Source organism: Anolis sagrei, chromosome 6 (genome assembly GCF_037176765.1).
Source record: "Anolis sagrei isolate rAnoSag1 chromosome 6, rAnoSag1.mat, whole genome shotgun sequence".
NCBI classification, from domain to species: domain Eukaryota; kingdom Metazoa; phylum Chordata; class Lepidosauria; order Squamata; family Dactyloidae; genus Anolis; species Anolis sagrei.
Window position 1 is genome coordinate 118,866,971 of NC_090026.1, and position 18,645 is coordinate 118,885,615.

The 18,645-nt window shown below is 41.1% G+C and overlaps 1 protein-coding gene across 2 annotated transcripts in view; it reads left to right on the forward strand.

Moving 5' to 3' along the window:
- The window catches only part of PTPRN2 (protein tyrosine phosphatase receptor type N2), a 686,806-nt gene extending 668,471 nt beyond the window's left edge, over nt 1-18,335 (forward strand). For both annotated transcript variants that reach the window (XM_067470369.1, XM_060782574.2), the window contains exons 22-23: nt 12,985-13,058; nt 16,516-18,335. In XM_067470369.1, coding sequence (XP_067326470.1) covers nt 12,985-13,058; nt 16,516-16,587 — 146 coding nt within the window. In that variant the 3' untranslated portion in view covers nt 16,588-18,335. The remainder of the gene's footprint in view (nt 1-12,984; nt 13,059-16,515) is intronic.
- The last annotated feature ends 310 nt before the right edge of the window (nt 18,336-18,645 follow it).

Below are 18,645 nucleotides of genomic sequence, written 5' to 3' on the forward strand. Positions count from 1 at the left end.
ATTCCGAACCCCACCAATGATAAAGTTGGGTCAAACTTCCTATACAGAACCCCAATTACCAATATAAAATAGTGTGTTTTCTGATGGTCTTTGGAGACCCCTCTGACACCCCTTCATGACCCCCCCCCCCAACCAGGTTGAGAAATGCTGATCTACAAGAAACATCCAAGGAGTAGCCATCCACCTCTGTTCAGAAAATTTCAATTCAAGTTACTTACAACATCCCACTATGTTCAGTGCAACTTGCTCTTGCTAGTACTCACAGAAAAGTAGCCTAACCTTGTGTTTTTATTCACTTTGACCCCATATTCTTCACTGGGCGAAGGTCTGTTTTCATTTCCTTATGTTCTGCAAAGGGTTACACCAATAAACACACAGACCTTATAACGAGCAAAACAACATTATTACATCCTCATAGAAAACGGAAATCTTACAAAATTATATTTTTCTGTACACAGTTTCCTCAGTTTATTGCCCTATCTTTATGCAACTTTCAGTTAAAGGGATTCACCACTTTGCACTCCGTTTATGCCTAAAAGTTGGTGCTAAGCCTTATGTTTCATATATGTTGACTTAATTAGAATTCTAAACAGTAACTAATATCCTATTAATTTACAAACCTGTAATAACTTTTCAGACTTTTGCCAACGCAACTTCTGTTACTAAGATCCAGTATCCTGCCTTTAGATAAACACCCACACAGTTCTTGTCTTATTGTTACATTTGGGAACGTATGCAGTTATTGATCTGATATTTCAAACGGTACGAGTGGGATGACGCAGAGGCATAATTGCTAAGAAACATGAGGGAAAGTCTTCTGTTATTAAAGCGAAAAAGCTATCTTCTAGGTTCTGAATTTTATTGAATTGCTGTGCAACTCATTAGATCCAATTGGTTATCCTGGATAGAAATGTGATATCAGCAGAGGTAGCTGGGATTTCACTTTTGTATTCAAGCACATATATTTTGGAAACCAACTGTTAGATTATTTTCTATTGCGCCTGTCTTTTAATGAAGGTAGCGCTTTGTAGCCAGACAGAATCTTATGTATTTACAAAGTTAGCTGTTTTTTAACATAATGGTAATGCTAGATGGTAGTTTCACACAGTTGCACAGGGTTTGTGGCACTTGCGGATTTTTCCACTAGATAATTGACCACAGTGGAAGCTGACCTTAACTCATCTTCAAATACAAATGTTGTACTGAAGTCAGAAACTTGTTTTAGTGTAGCATACTACAGGCAGTAATGAATAGGACATATTTGCTATTGAGAAGTTATAACTAAAAGTTTGTTTAATACTACAAGACAGGTTTTATTTAATATATTCACTGTATGCATGAAATATAAAGCCAGTTAGAGGCAGGTCAAATGTTGGAAAGATTCAGTCTGCATAAATACCCAGTTTGCTGTGTTAGCTACACATTTTCAAACATGCAAGAAGGCAAAGAAAAGAAAAATAATAATTTGTTGATACTGGCTTAGTCTGTACCTGAGCTAAGTAGGAATCCTGAGATAGAAATCATATGGTCTTCCTGATATTATTGGATTGCAAGCCATAGGATCCTTAGCCAATGGTGAGGAATGAATTATTATCCTGTAACATTTGGAGCTCTCTGTTTTTTGCACCAAAAAGTAGGTTGGCATCCTGTTCAGTAGTCACAAGACTTAATATTTTTTATTTACCTTTCCAGGTATTAATGACCAAAAATAATCTGAAAACCATGCCTTTTTAGTGTAACACCAACACACCAAATCATTCCCAATGTATTGGTGATATGAACACTGGGAAATTATGTCTTCAGTGGTGTTACAGGATGCATTGAGGAAAACAATTGGGACAAGATCCAAAAAGTCCTCTACAGCTGCTATTCCCAAAAGGATTGAGAGAGCGTTGCAAACATAATTCCTCAGTGCCCTTTGTTTGGCATGTTGTCTGGCAGAAATAGGGTTTCTGCATAGGAGTGACCTTGTTAAACATAGTGACAATGATGGGGCTCTATGGTAAAAATTCAGTCTGGTCTCAGATAGGATTTTCTCACAAATAAACAATTTTATGGAATTATTAAAAGCAGAACAAAAAAAACTACCAAATTTTGTGTAAAGCCCCATGTTTCTGGAAACAGTATATTTTCTGTTTTTGAAAAATGTGTTTTTCTCACAGAACCATAATTTTATGCAAACAATATTTGTTTTCTTACAAAACTAATATTTTTACCGAAAAATATACATTTCCAAAAACATTTGAGGATATGCAAATAAGTGAAAACCATGCAAAATTCTCACCTGTGTTATTTCTGTCTGGGAAAGTTAAACATGCTTTCCTAGTAGGTTATTTAAGCAAGCAACATATGATTTGTATATAGAGTACACAAACTATAAACAGTTGATACTTTCTAAACAGTTCTGTGACTACCTTTTGGCATCATAACACTTTTAAAACAGCAATGTACTTGAGAATTTGTTTTCAAATATATTCCAGGAAGAGGAAAGGCATTTTTGATTCCTGTGATGTAAAAAGCAAGGTATTGGTGGCAGAAAATATATAAACTGTTTCTTTTATTCAATGTGGTGGTTCATGTGTTAATTACACATAGGCCCACAGCAAAAAAAAAAAAAAAATATTGGTGAGGGGAGGTTGAAACTTTTTTTTAGGCAAATCATGAAGAACACAAAATAATTTAAATTCTATTACTCTTTCTATATTTTTATATAGACATAATTACATTTCTATTTTAGCTACAATTTTTCAACTCTTAATTGGTAATTTAGTGGTTACAAAAGAATAACACAAATCTTGTTGGAAACACTTGAAAACTGTGTCAATACACTTTGACAGAAATCAGACTCCATCAATAAACTTCGGTGGACACTCAAGAGTGCAAGCCCAGTCAGTCTTTCTTGCCCCATTGTGCTTCTTATGCATGTTTTCAAATGTATAAGAGTTGAAAATGACCTTTCATTTGTAGCTGTTGATACTGACAATGTTGCAGAAATCTGAAGGAAGTTTCTTCACATTTGGAAAAAACCTGTATCACAGACAAGATATGCATCCAGTGCATTTGATGGTTTTTCTGCAGGTGTAATCTGTGTGTAAACTGTGTTTGGCATGACCCACATCTGCTTTCATGCCTTCCTTTTATACCCCAGTGGGAGGAGCAAGAAAGCGGACGTCAGAGAGAGCTCTGAAAGGAGGAAGAGCAAGAAAGCTACTTTAAGTTGTTTTTAAAACAATATTTCAAAAACTATTAAAGATAATTGCATGGGGTAAAAACAAAACTACGTAATGAAATCTACAATTTTGTTTAAATTTCATAGAAATGTTGATTAGGATCATAGATACAGCATTTTGTAGCATCTCTTATGCATAAATTTTCACTTTAAATTGGAATATCTAAAAATCAAGATCTATGACCCACGCATATTATTACATTTTTAGAAATTACATAAAATACCTTTAATCTGGTACCTAGTTATTAGAAAATACTTGATAGTTTAGGAGAAATTAAAGTATAAACTTTAAAAGCAAGCACAAATTGCCATCGTTGTTATATACCTGGGAACATCGTAAATTGCATTTAAACTTAAGTTTTTCTTATGGCATTTAACCTGTGGAGTCTGATATGTCAGGTTTGCTGGATTACGTCACCTCCACATTGAAAAGGTTAATTAAACATTGGCGACATCAAAACTTGCTTGCTTCCACTATGTTAGTTATTGCTATTATTGCAATGTAAATTGGCGGAAAGGTGGGTAATGATAGTGTGAATAAATTATCAAAATTTCATCGAGATAATGCTTGCGGTTCTGGAGAAACTTTTAATTTTTGCTTCTCATAGACTTAGCATGGGGATTTGGTTAACCAGTTTAAATTCATGTGTAAACCAGTTTTTTTTCCAACCTGAAAATTTGGGGGTGGGAGGTGGGGGGTGGAACCCCTCCTTCTCCGTGCTATGGGATTGATTACACATAAACTGTATCTGGGAGAAGAACTAAACTTTCTGAGACAGAGAGCTCGAATGCAATATTCCTGCTTCTTGGCAGGGAGTTGGACTGGATGGCCCGTGAGGTCTCTTCCAACTCTTTGATTCTATGATTCTAAGAGCTTTAGCAGAGTCTTAAAAGAATGTGTTGTTATCATTCAGCAACTTGAGACAGCAACCAATTTGAAAACAAGAGAGCATGGACTTAAGCTTCAGAAGGGACAAGTAGGTAAGAGATATAGGCATCATCTCTGCATATAAAATTGGTAGAAACTAGTGTGGATTGACAAAACTTGTCTAAGAGAGAGTGAATCTGCAATGAACTAATTAATGCCAAATGTTGAAAAAAACTCCTTTCTATATGTTTCAGTCTATTAATATTTTGAAGTCGCCTTGGGGTGCCAAAAGGAATGAAGTATAACACATCATACATATATAGAAAGATAAGGTATAAATTAATTCAAATAACTGAACATTGCAATATAAAATTCAAAGACATAGCAATATTTTTCTGGAATATCAGTATGCAAAAGAATCTTGTAACACCTTTGAGACCAACTGAGAGAAAGAAATTGTAGCATAAGCTTTCGTAGACTTAGTCTATTTTCTCAGATGCTACGAAAGCTTATGCTACAATTTCTTTCTCTCAGTTGGTCTCAAAGGTGCCACAAGGTCCCTTTGCATACTGTAATATGGCTTTTGCATACTTATTTGAAATAATCTGCAGAAATTTCTGATGAAAGCATTTCTAATACAACTTGCTCATAACTACAACATGTAACTGCTGTGCCCTAATGGATGGTATCCTAGGGTCTTTTCAACAAGAAACATCTTTCCACAAGATATTGAGTCATGCCTCCCAATTCTTTAGGTGCCCTTTGATTTTTGGGTTTTTTAGTTTTTTGTTGATTTTTTTGCATTTTCTTTGAATTAACAAAAACATTTCATAGGGATGAGTACAAAACATTGGAAAGGTTCAAGGAGCTGGATGAACTTAGTGAAGAGAAGACTGAAGGTGGCATGATTGAACTCTTTAAATACCCCAAGAGCTATCACAGAAAGAAGGGAGCAGGTTTGTTCTCTTGCTTCCTCAGAGGATAGAACCGAGTTTAATAGTTTTATAGGACAGTAGACTTAGACTGAACATTGGAAGGGCCATCTTGATGGTAAGAGCAGTTTAACAGTGGAATAAATTGCCCAGAGAATGTGAAGGTTGCTTCTTTGGATATCTCCAAAAAGGAGCTGGACATGTACCTGCTGGGAATGCTTTAGCTGGAGATACTACATAGAGCAAGCGGTGTGATTTGTTAGCCCATGAGTCCCCTCTTTTTAAAAAAGTACTTTGTATTTGATGTCTTTTCAACTGAACATTAGTACAGATTCTCATATTATCCAATGGTGATTGCAAAGAAGAAATAGAACGATGGACATTTTAACCCACTGAGCTCCCTAGTTAAACTGCTGAGCTGCTGAACTTGCTGACCGAAAGGTTGGTGGTTCGAATCCAGAGAGTGGGGTGATCTCCTGCTGTTAGCCCCTGCTTCTGCCAACCTAGCAGTTCAAAAATGTGAATAAATCAATAGGTACCGCTTCTGCGGGAAGGTAAAGGCACTCCATGCAGTCATGCTGGCCACATTACCCTGGAGGTGTCTACAGACAATGCCAGCTCTTCGGTTTAGAAATTGAGATGAGCACCATCCCTCAGAGTTGGAGACAACTAGACTTCATTTCAGGGGAAGCCTTTACCTTTACTTTACTCATTTTTAATTTTAATTTGATGTTTACAGCTCAGGATCATATTAAGGTATTTTGCTGGTACCTTTTCTCAATCTTGTGCTTAGAGCACTTCCTTGAAATTTGGTGGGCTGATTCCGATCCTGATGATGGATGAAGAATCAGTACATAAAGAAGCTAGCCAAATATTGCCACTATCAAGAAGCATATTGTTATTCTTTGCAAATGTAGACACTCCCATGGGTGTATAAGATGCGCACATAATTTAACCTTAACAAAGTGCCCATGCCCTGGAGCTGTAGAGGCTGGTTGCTCTTCTGCCCTGAAGGACATTACATGAAACCAGTCAGCTTGCATAACTTATCAGAGCTACACATAATGTAAAATGAAAGTAAAATAAATATCACTCTTGAAGATAAGTTGGATGCACCACAGGCTGGCTGCTTCCATAGCATGCCTGTTTATATGGCATCTAGTCCCCCTCGATGGACTGTCACCTTGTCGTGGTGAGGGGGCTTGCGTGTTCCGATGAACCTGTAGGCACAACAACTGGAGTCGTGCACTCCCAGGAGTGGCTGCGGGGGAGGTTCCAGACCAAGCACAGTCCGAAGACCCAAAGACCTCAACGGCGGAGCAGGCGGAGGATAACATGGCACATGTTACAACGGCTGCGAAGGCGGAAGAAGGCTGCAACAGACTGAGAAGCCACGGTCATTGTGTTAAACTACATCACCAGTGGAACCTCACTCTGTGAAGTCTGTGTGTTGATCAGTTGTGCACTGACCTCCACACATTAAAAAAATCCACGCACAGGCGTCTTCCACAGAAAATAAAAACCAACCAACCAAAGTCCCATGGCGATCAGCGAGTGGCGACGGGGGCAGGACTGTGAAATCTGGAAGCCCCTAGTCACAGACTGGCACATGGGCGGTGGGTACGGACTCAGTCGTTCTACCTCAAGGTCCGAGGCAGTTGAGTAGTTCGGCAGCTGTATCCACGACTGAGCAGCCCTATTGAGGACCCACTCTGCTCACCCCACATGGGGAGGGGGCTAGAAAAGGTGCCCCAAACATAGTCTGCCTCACTCATCCCTGACTGGACTGCCGCGTCCAGTGGGGTCACCACCCTGCGGCCAAAAAAGAAAAATGAACTTCGGTACGTGGAACGTACGGACTCTGATGGACAACAGTGGCAGTGAACGCCCCGAACGCAGAACTGCCATCATCGCAAGGGAGCTGGGACGCTTCAACATCGACATAGCAGCCCTTCAGGAGACCCGGAGAGCAGGAGAGGGACAGCTGAAGGAAGAAAAAGGAGGCTACACCTTCTTCTGGAAGGGACTGCCCGAAGAAGACCAAAGAATGCACGGAGTTGGCTTCGCTATAAGAAATGATCTGATGAAACATCTGTCCGAAGCACCCACTGGTATCAACGAACGTCTCTCCACCCTCCGAGTTGATCTTGCCAAAAACCAACGGGCAACCATCATAAGTGCCTATGCACCAACACTAGACGCTGATGAAGACATCAAGGAGAAATTCTACTGTCAGCTGGACACCGTCCTATCGGGGATACCTAAGGAGGACAAAATCATTCTCCTGGGGGACTTCAATGCAAGAGTTGGGCGAGACTTCGACCTGTGGCCAGGCACCATCGGAAAAGACGGGGTTGGAAACAGCAACTCAAATGGCATCCTGCTTCTCACCAAATGTGCGGAGCACAACCTTGTCATCACCAACACGCTCTTCCGCCAGAAAAACAAGTTCAAGACATCATGGAAGCACCCCCGGTCAAAGCATTGGCACCTCTTAGACTATGTAATCACACGTGCCAGAGACCACCGTGACGTGCTCCTCACAAGAGCCATGATAGGTGCTGACGACTGCTGGACTGACCACAGGCTAATTCGATCCTCGATGGCTATCAAGATCGCCCCCAAGCGCAGACTCCAAGGAAGGAAGACAAGGCGCAAAATGAACACCCAAGCCCTTCAGGAGCCCTCCAGGCGAGCCCATCTCCAAACAGCACTCAAGGACCATCTACCCACAGAACACCCCGAAAATGTTGAGGAACATTGGAACAAACTGAAGACCTCCATCATCCAAGCCTGCGAAGAAACTATTGGATACCAAGCCAAGAAACATCAAGACTGGTTTGATGAAAATGACATCGAGATCCAACAGCTAATTGACAAGAAAAGGAAAGCCTTCCAAGCATGGCAGAGAGACATCAACTGTGCTGCTAAGAAAAAGATCTATGCTAGTGCAAAAGCTGAGGTCCAAAGAAGGACAAGAGAACTCAAGAACATCTGGTGGACAAAGAAGGCCGAAGAAATCCAACACCTGGCAGATACCCATAATGCTCAGGGATTCTTCAAAGCCACAAAGGTCATCTATGGACCAAGAAACCATGGCATACAGCCTCTACGCTCATCAGATGGAACCAAACTCCTGAAGGACCAAAACTCAATTGCACTACGTTGGAAAGAACACTACCAAAGCCTCCTGAACCGCAGCTCCAATGTGGCCGACGAGGTCCTCTCACAAATCCCACAACAACAAACCAGGGATGAGCTTGCAGCACTGCCTAGTTTGGAAGAAGTCAGCAATGCCATCAGCCAACAGAAGAATAACAAAGCCAGTGGACCAGATGGGATCCCTGCTGAAATCTTTAAAGAGGGAGGACCTGAGCTAACACACCAACTCCACCAGCTCATAGAAAAAGTGTGGGTGACCGAGAAAATCCCAGCAGATTTCAAGGACGCCACCATCATCACCCTCTTCAAAAAAGGGGAAAGAACAGACTGCGGAAACTATCGAGGTATCTCCCTTCTAACCTCCGCTGGGAAAATCCTCGCAAGAATCCTTGCAAACCGCCTTCTGCCCCTCTCAGAAGACACCCTCCCAGAATCCCAGAACGGCTTCCGCCCCTCCAGAGGAACCGTGGACATGATCTTCACTGCACGACAACTCCAAGAAAAATGCAGGGAACAAAACCAACCCCTGTACATGGCATTCATCGACCTTGCAAAGGCATTTGACACAGTGAATCGCAGCGCTCTCTGGACCATCCTCCACAAAATCGGGTGCCCTAACAAATTTGTGAACATCCTGCGGCTCCTCCATGATGACATGATGGCAACAGTCTTGGACAGCAGTGGCTCCCAAAGTGACCCATTTAAAGTGGAATCCGGTGTCAAACAGGGATGTGTTATCGCCCCAACTCTATTCTCCATCTTCATCGCTATGATACTTCACCTTGTTGATGGGAAGCTTCCCACCGGAGTGGAAATAATCTATCGGACAGATGGCAAGCTATTCAACCTCAGCAGACTGAAAGCCAAAACCAAGGTTACAACAACATCTGTTATAGAACTCCAGTATGCTGATGACAATGTCGTCTGTGCGCATTCAGAAGAAGATCTACAAGCCACTCTAAACACCTTCGCAGAAGCATACGAGAAGCTCGGCCTGTCACTGAACATTGAGAAAACCAAGGTGCTGTTCCAGCAGTCGCCAGCCAATCCCTCTCCAATGCCAGTAATACAGCTTAATGGTGTCACATTAGAAAATGTGGACCATTTCCGCTACCTTGGCAGCCACCTCTCCACCAAAGTCAACATCGACGCCGAAATACAACACCGCCTGAGCTCTGCAAGTGCAGCATTTTCCAGAATGAAGCAAAGAGTGTTTGAGGACCGGGACATCCGTAGGGAGACCAAGGTGCTTGTCTATAAAGCCATTGTCCTCCCAACCCTGCTATATGCCTGTGAGACGTGGACAGTCTACAGACGTCATATGCAACTCCTGGAACGATTCCATCAGCGCTGCCTCCGGAAAATCCTGCAAATCTCCTGGGAAGACAAGCGGACAAACGTCAGTGTGCTGGAAGAAGCAAAGACCACCAGCATTGAAGCGATGGTCCTCCAACATCAACTCCGCTGGGCCGGCCACGTTGTCCGGATGCCTGACCACCGTCTCCCAAAGCAGTTGCTCTACTCCGAACTTAAGAACGGAAAACGGAACGTTGGTGGACAGGAAAAGAGATTTAAAGATGGGCTGAAAGCCAACCTTAAAAACTCTGGCATAGACACCGAGAACTGGGAAGCCCTGGCCCTTGAGCGCTCCAGCTGGAGGACAGCTGTGACCAGCAGTGCTGCAGAATTCGAGGAGGCACGAGTGGAGGGTGAAAGAGAGAAACGTGCCAGGAGGAAGGCGCGTCAAGCCAACCCCAACCGGGAACGCCTTCCACCTGGAAACCAATGCCCTCACTGCGGAAGAAGATGCAGAGCAAGAATAGGGCTCCACAGCCACCTACGGACCCACAAGGAAATCCATAATGGAAGACCATCTTACTCGTCCAACGAGGGATCGCCTAAGTAAGTAAGTAAGTAAGTATATGGCAGAAAGTACTAAAGGCCACAGATCATGTCTGATCTTGAAAGCTAAAGGTCAAGCTGGTTTAGTACTTGGAGACTGCAACAAATAGCAGGACCTGTAGGCTGCAATTCAGAAGAAGGAACTGGCCAAACTACCTCAATGTAGTCCTTGCATAAGGAAACCCTATGAAATATATGGAGTCATCCAGATGGAAATACAACTTCAAGTATTTCTCACACTTATGCAGTGTAGCACCAAATGGTGGTAGGATCAAATGAACAAGCTGCTTTGCAGGGTACTGCAGTCCTTTCATTCAAAAGAAATGCGTTTGGGTTTGGGTGTGTGCAGGCCATCACATGTCTAATTAGAATATTGAAATTTGATTGTTTCTTGTTGTGGGATCACTTTTAATTTTGGTGTCTTAATCTTGACATCGTTCTCAATTATTTAACACTCTTATAGTTTTAACAAATTTAACAAATTATAAACCCCTTTAGTATTTCATCCAAATAAAGAAGAAAACCCTATACAAGTCACAGCTTTATAACCTTATGCTTAATAATTGTAATTATTATTCTACTTTAGAAACATCCTATATACATGTGTGTGTGTGTGTGTCAGACCATGTATATGATCTGTACCAGGTTTTATATTTTCAAGTCCCTTTGGGGAGATAGGGCAGTATATAAATTGTTGTTGTTGTTGGGTTGTTGTGAGTTTTCTGGGCTGTATGGCCATATTCCAGAAGCATTCTCTCCTGATGTTTCGCCTGCATCTAGGGCAGGCATCCTCAAAAGTTGTGAGGTCTTTTGGAAACTAGGAAAATGGGGGTTATGTATCTGTGGAATGTTTAGGGTGGGAGAAAGACCTCTTGTCTGTTTGAGATAGTTGTGAATGTTTCAATTGGCCACCTTGATTAGCATTTAATGGCCAGCAGTTTCAATGCGTGATTTCTTACTGCCTAGGGCAGTGATTCTCAACCTGGGGTCCCCAGATGTTTTTGGCCTTCAACTCCCAGAAATCCTAACGTCTGGTAAACTGGCTGGGATTTCTCGGAATTGTAAGCCAAAAACATCTGGGGACCCCAGGTTGAGAAGCACTGGCCTAGGGGAATCCTTTGTTGGGAGGTGATTAGTTGGTCCTGATGCTTCTTGTCTGGAATTTCCCTGTTTTGGGTTGTTGCTCTTTATTTACTGTTACGATTTTAGAGGTTTTTTTAATACTGCTAGCCAGGTTTTGTTCTTTTTTTTATGGTTTCTTCTTTTCTGTTGAAATTGTCCACATGCTTGTGAATTTCAATGGCTTCTCTGTGTAGCCTGACATGGTGATTGTTAGAGTGGTCCAGCATTTCTGTGTTCTCAAATAATATGCTGTGTCCAAGTTGGTTCATTTGTTGTTGTTGTTGTTGTTGTTGTTGTTATAAAATAGCAGTTGGTTTTCCTCATTCCATATGGTATTAAACAATATACTCTGCCTGGTCCATGAAAAGAATTAAATACCACACCCTGAACAGGTTGAACATGGAGTAAAGTAACCTGGTTTGAAATCATTCATTACTCATGCATGTGTCCAGTTAGCAGTTGGGACCAACCAGATGCTGGGTACTTTCTCTAATCCAGATGATAAGAGCAAAAGTTCAAAATATCTGGAGTACACCAGTAGCTAAGGTCTTGAGACCAGCCCTATAGCTTGGCCTAGTTTGCTTTGTGTTGAGATGGTTGTTGTGCAAAAACAGTTATGAGGGTCTCCTTAGAGGAGATGAGTGATATAAATGCATTACTATAGTGGACAATGGTTTGCTTTATAAATGGAGAAACCAGAAATATGTTAATGCTATGGCTAATTAGAACCTCTCCTCATATTTTTTCCTAAGTAAATTTTTTTTTAAAAAAAATCTTAAGCTGAAATAAGTGCTGTTTGGAGCAAAGCTTGTTTGATTGGTCCCACATAGGGCTGTTGCTCTGCAGCTGTCTGAAATTCAGATTAAGCAAGTGCCTTAGGGCGACATGGGAGGATCTGTCTCTGAGCTGGGAATTAATTGAAATCCAGGTCTTCCGAGTCCCTTGCCACATCTGCTAGATCTACTATTTGCAGTCTCGTTTGACAGTTTACTTTGAATGTGGAGCAGATCATCTGAATGTGTTCTGAACAGTCAATAACTCACAAGGCGTTTTCTACTGCCATTCATTTCAAGATGATCATGACCTTTATGACAAAATTGCAATGCAAAAATTTGCAAAAGTGCCCTTCGTTTCTTACGGAAGTGGTATGGAAACCACTCAGAGATAGATTCATACCATTTGCTGTGGAAACATTTAAAGGCCAAATACATTATAGTAGGGTCTTAGCATAAAGGTCCTTCCGGCACTTCTGGGAATAGTGTAAATCTGCTAGTAAACAAGGTGCACTTTAAACAATGCAGATGTGAGAGAGATGGGAAAATAGAACATTTTCGAGTGTTGTATTTTTTTCATGGGAAAATTCTTCACAGACACATTATGTCTCTAGTTGTCTATGAACTTACTGAAAAATAAAACAATAAGATTGATTGAAAACATCTGCTGAAACAAATTTTCAAAACAATATTGAAAATACATTTTACTCTCAAGTCAGTATCAGTGGAGACATCTTTTAAGGTTCCTTTTGATTTTAAAAGAAAAACTGTTAATTGAAGGTACCCTTTCACCACCCCCATTTCTTTCCTTTCTGAATGCCAATTTCAGAGCAGCCTGCCAAGTCTGCTGAGAATTGGCTGTGTAATTTTCAACTGGGCTGGTAGCCCAAAAGGGAATCCAATAGAGGAGACTGACAGGTGCAGCCCACATTATCTTTGCTTTGAACTCAGCCTATTTGGTGACCTTTTGTTTTTAATATACACATATATTTGCAGGTGCTAAAGAGATTGACATTGCTGCTACTCTGGAACACTTGAGGGACCAGAGACCTGGCATGGTGGAGACAAAGGTACTGAAATCTCCTTGCGGTTTAAAATGTATTAACGTTGTAAGCGTACATAGGGAAAAAGTAACATGCTCTACCCAAGTCTGGGTTTCTGGCTCCCAATATTTACTTATTTATTTATTTCCCACATTTCTAACCCGCCCTTCTCAACCCCTGAGGGGGCACTCAGGGCAGCTAACACAGACAACAATTTGATGCCACAAGATAATACAAATATAAACAAATATAACAACAGTTTAAAACAGTAAATAGAACATTAAATGAAAAACACATTAAAAACATTGTCATCAATCCATATAACCAATTCCGGTCCCATTCAACATTCAAAGTGCTGTCCAAAGGCCTGGTCCAAGAACCACAATTTAGCCTTTTTTCTGAAAGAAAGGAGAGAAGACGCCGACCTGATCTTGCTAGGGAGAGAGTTCTACAGGCGTGGGGCCACCGCCAAGAAAGCCCTGTCCCTCGTCCCCGCCAATCGGGCTTACAAGGCTGGCAGGACCGAGAGCAGGGCCTCTCCGGATGATCTTAAACTGTGAGACAGGGCATAGAAGGAGATATGTTCAGACAGGTAAGCTGAGCCAGAACTATATGGGCTTTATAGGTCAAGACCAGCACTTTGAATTGTGCTCGGAAGTGGACCGGCAGCCGGGGAGCTGACACATATTGCTTGTTTGTATCTCCTGCCGCACAGAAATATATAGGAAGTCCTTTGTTATACAGGGCATATCCTCCTTACTCTACACATACACAAAGAGCAAATCCTTCCTCCAAATTTGCTGCAGTCACTAGCCTGGGCCCTATTGGTATTTCCAGCTTGAACAGACTGAGTTAACACTGCCAGATTCATGTTATTCTCTTCCTTTAGCCTGCCCTGCATCACCACAGAGATCCGTAGTATATAGACACCTATCACACAAGTAGGAATAATAAGTACTGTTGCAATATATTTGGCAATGGTCCAGGACACCTGGTGCATCCTATAAACTCCAGGGGTTACCCAGCCCTGTTACATGTAGTGGGGTATTTGGAATTTCCTTGTGTATTGTATGTAAGGCTTCGCAAACTTTAGAGGAATATCCACACATGCCAAGTTGTACACAAAACATGCTGCCCTCAACCCAAATAGAATAAGCCTGAATAACTTCATGCAGTTATTTTTAAACAGATTCAAAATCAGGACTGTAATGCTAATTACTAATTAGAGTGTACCTCTAGGATACATTGACCACAACATCCTGCTTCCTGCAATGTATATCAGAAAAGAGACTTACGGGGATAGACTTACTAAAGTCAGTAATTCCACATAATTGCCATTGCAATACACCTTTCCAAAACAAAAGCACAAATGCAGGTCTTAAAAATGTCCGAAGATGTGTTTGGAGGCTAGTATTTAAATCTGAATTTACTTTGTATATATGTTTTATTGATTAGCCCACTGGCCATATCAAAACATTTAACAGATTAGCCCAGTTGTGCATTTACTTTGTCATTATTGTGTGCCTTCCAGTCATTCCCAACTTAGGCCAACCCTAAGGCAAATCAGTCACTTGATGTTCTTATCAAGTTTTGTTCAGAGGAATTTTTCCTCTGAGGCTGAGAGACTGTTACATGCCTAACATCACCCAGTTTGTTTCCACGGCCAAGCGAGGATCTGAACCCTGGTCTCCAGAGTCATTGTTCAATGCTCTATATACCATGCTGGCTATTTAGTTTACTCATAATTAAGCCCCCAGTGGCGCAGTGGGTTAAACCACTGAGCAGCTGAGCTTGTTGACCAAAAGGTTGCAGGTTCAAATCCAGGGAGCGGTGTGAGCTTCTGCTGTCAGCCCCAGCTTCTGCCAACCTAGCAGTTCGAAAACATACAAATGTGAGTAGCTCAATAGGTATTGCTCCATCGGGAAGGTAACGGCACTCCATGCAGTCATGCTGGTCACATGACCTTGGAGGTGTCTACAGACAATGCCGGCTCTTCGGTTTAGAAATGGAGATGAGCACCAATCCCCAGAGTTGGACATGACTGGACTTAATGTCAGGGGACAACCTTTGCCTTCACCTAATTAAACCTAGAAAGTTGAAACATAACCTGACTAAATGTTGCATTCCAGGAGAGGAAAAGCCCTCTGACTGTAAACACCACACCGTTGATTGGAAAACAATCCTTTTATTGAAGATAATTTAAAAGCCGCAAGTAAAAAGCAACCTATTTAAAGAAATAGGTAAATCCAATTAGGTAAGAAGATAAGCAGGAGCAAAAATAGTCCAGGATAAAGTTCAGCAAAGTCCATAAAAACAAAGTCCACACTTCTCTAATATAATTCAGGAAAACAGAAAACATTAATCCAAGGCATGGGTAGGCATTAATACATTCCAAGAGTCCAATCCATGAACAAGAAATACTTAGACAAGAATCTTCCATGAAACAAAGGACGAGAACTATAATTGATTCCAACGATGCTTCATCTGACTATATTTCCCAAACTTGGAACTTTTATCCCTTCGTTAAGCTATTCCACGCACTCAGGAATTGGTTTCGTTTTATTTGAGATCTTCTTATCTTTTTCTGTCGGAGCCTGGCAGAATGCCGAAGGCACGGTTCGGCCTGTCTGTTTTGACTAATTTCCTCTCGCTCATTAAGTCTCACAGCTGGGCCAGGCGCCCAGTTATTTTCAAGCCCCAAATCCTGGGAACCCTCTGGTAGCAATTCAGGGAGTACACTATCATCCCCACACCCTTCAGGGACATTCTCATGGGAAACTACACTTTGTACAGGGGTCTCCTGGTCCTTCTCTGCATCAGTATCATTGACCAAACCATTGCCACCTTGAAATTCATTGGCATAACTTTCCATATCCAAAGCACCCTGATCCTGAAACACAATTACAGGCTGAACTCCAACACTAAACTGTATGAATGTTTATGGCCTTACTATTGAGTAAGGACCCTATAGACATGAAGATACTATTTTGGCAGCAGGCCTAGAATGCTGCTAGGTCACCTGAAGTCCAAGTGGCACATGATTAGTGCCTGGATTGAAAATAACTGACTCCCATAGAGACAAGTCAAAGAAAAATAATGCAAGTATATATAAAAAGAATGAACAATGGAATTTATCCATAGGAATTTGTTAGAGACGCATGGGGAGCAGCCCTCAGGCTTGTTTTCCCTTCCTTGGTGTCCAATTTCCTCTATGTTGGCAGGTATCATGGTGAACACTGCCTACAGACATTTTGTGTATCTTAATAATGAACCGCACTGATGGTGCTTCTGAATTAGTTTCCAGTTAGTCCTCCTTTGAGCAGCTGTGGTCCAGTGATATGGTGCATTGCCTCAGCAGTCTCTCTCAGGAGATTCTCTTCCTCACCTTTTGTTGCATACAGTTAGTATTAAATATTTTTTCTAAACATTTCACCGAGATTCTTGGAGATGTTCCAGGAATATTAATTCTGTGTTCTCCCCACAGGAACAGTTTGAGTTTGCCTTGACAGCGGTTGCCGAAGAAGTGAACGCAATACTCAAAGCACTTCCACAGTGAGCGGCTCCTTCTCCCTCGGCAGTTCCCACTGGGGGCTTTTCTGTTTCATTATCCTTGGTCTCTGTGAATGTTGTTGGAAACCGTGACCTGACCTTAACTGTGTGTCAGCTATTGTAACCACATATTTGATAGGGTCTTTAACAACTTCTATTGCCAGTTAAAGTTCAACAGTTAATGTGTATTCTGTTCTTCTTATACTATTCAGAAATAATGATAATAATAATACACTGAGGCCTTGGCTGAAGTGACAAGAACAATCCCTCTCGTTCTTCTACCACCGTGAAGCCCTAAATTTCACATGTCGAAAGCACACATACACCTTATTAATAGGAACTATAGAGTGTTGTAGTAAGCTGTGCATTCAGTGTATTTTTGGCAACGTAGTGTTCACTTATGTTTTTGTAACTTTTCCAGGACTGAATACAAGAAGCAGGAGGCCTCATTATATATATTTTAAAAAGAATTGGGATTGTTCTTGCAAAGATCAGGCAAGCTCACTGAACAATGTTTGTGTGTTAGTAAACACAGGCCTGACTTCTTGCCTAGAGAGGCTGTGCCACTTCATGCTGCGCCTTGGCGAGGGGACGCTTTTCTTAACTGTTGTTTACTTTTCAACTTTGTGCAATGAATAGACGTAAATTTGAGCTCCAAGTCCAGAGACCTGCACAGTTATCACATCTATGGAGCAAAAGTCGGTCACGTTAGCAGAAGTCCAAGTTTCCAAAGAGCACATCAAACTTTTATTATATGTCGCTGCCCTAATGGGAGGGAAGGAAAGCAGAATAATTGAACTTCAATGGATTTGAAAGCCCTTGGGCTTACAGTTTATTGAACGTTGATTTTCTTTTTCTTTTAATTAGGGGAGACATTGCATCTATCCTTGTGTTTATATCTTGGAGATTAATTTCCCTTTTTTAATATTCAAATATGCACACTATTTTTAAAGACCAGAAAAGAGATTCTTCTAATAGCTGTTCATATCAGACTTAATTGCTAGCATATTTATTCAAAATTGTAGCAAGCTCCTTGGTATACTTGTTTTCCTAAATTTGCAGAATAATTTTGAAGCTGGCATCCCTTGCCTCCAGTTCTGGGCTTCTTTTCAATTTAATTACTTGCAAGTATGTGCTTTCAGGATTGCTGTCTTTTACTATGAAATGGTCAAGTAATTCCATATGAATCACAAAAAGGGGTGATCTGCCTCATTTTCAGACCCATCCTATCCGGTGTGCAACATTTCTATGCCTCTCGCATTCGTTGGTTTCAAAGGAACTAAAACGCGCTAGTGGGATGCATCTTCATTTGCTTGAGCTTTGAATTCAATTTTTTAAAATACTTGAATTACTCTGTAGTATACTAACTACTGATTATTTGTTTTGAAGCTTCTAGCACTTGTTGTAGATTTCATTCCAAACTATGTGTCTATACATTTCTAGTCAGTTAAGATTTTTTTAAAGAAATGTATAATTTGGCTAGAACAGGAAGAGCACAGCATCTTGTGAACGAAATCATATGTTGTAATTCTTGGACATTGTCAATTAAGCACAGCTGCACCTCATCCTGTTCATTTCAATGGGGCTTCCAAGTCTCATCCACGAAGCCCTGTTGCTATGGATTTGTTCTTGCAAGTCCCATTGAAATAAATGAAAGATGCCTATCTGCAGTGTCTGGGGGACTGGATCCATTCTCTCCAATGTTTAATGTAAGCATAATTGAAACCTAGTAATTAAAGTATTGTTTCAAAAAGCTCCAGATGTGTTAACTTTCATGTTTATAATTCTGCACATTGTTCATAACATATACAAAATGTTTGATTTGCACATTGCATTATTAATATTACTTTCATTTCACAGAGCAGATGAAGCAGACTCTTTGGCCCACTCTGTATACATATTCTGTACAGTTAATCACCCATAGTATTCTGTGCTACTTACAGGGAATGTGTCACCCTTGAGATATTACTAGACTGTAGGCTTGTGTACAGATCTGTTTTCATTCATTACATCTGGCATTTTTGGTACCTTCAAGAGCACATAATGGAAATGGCCTTTACAGTAC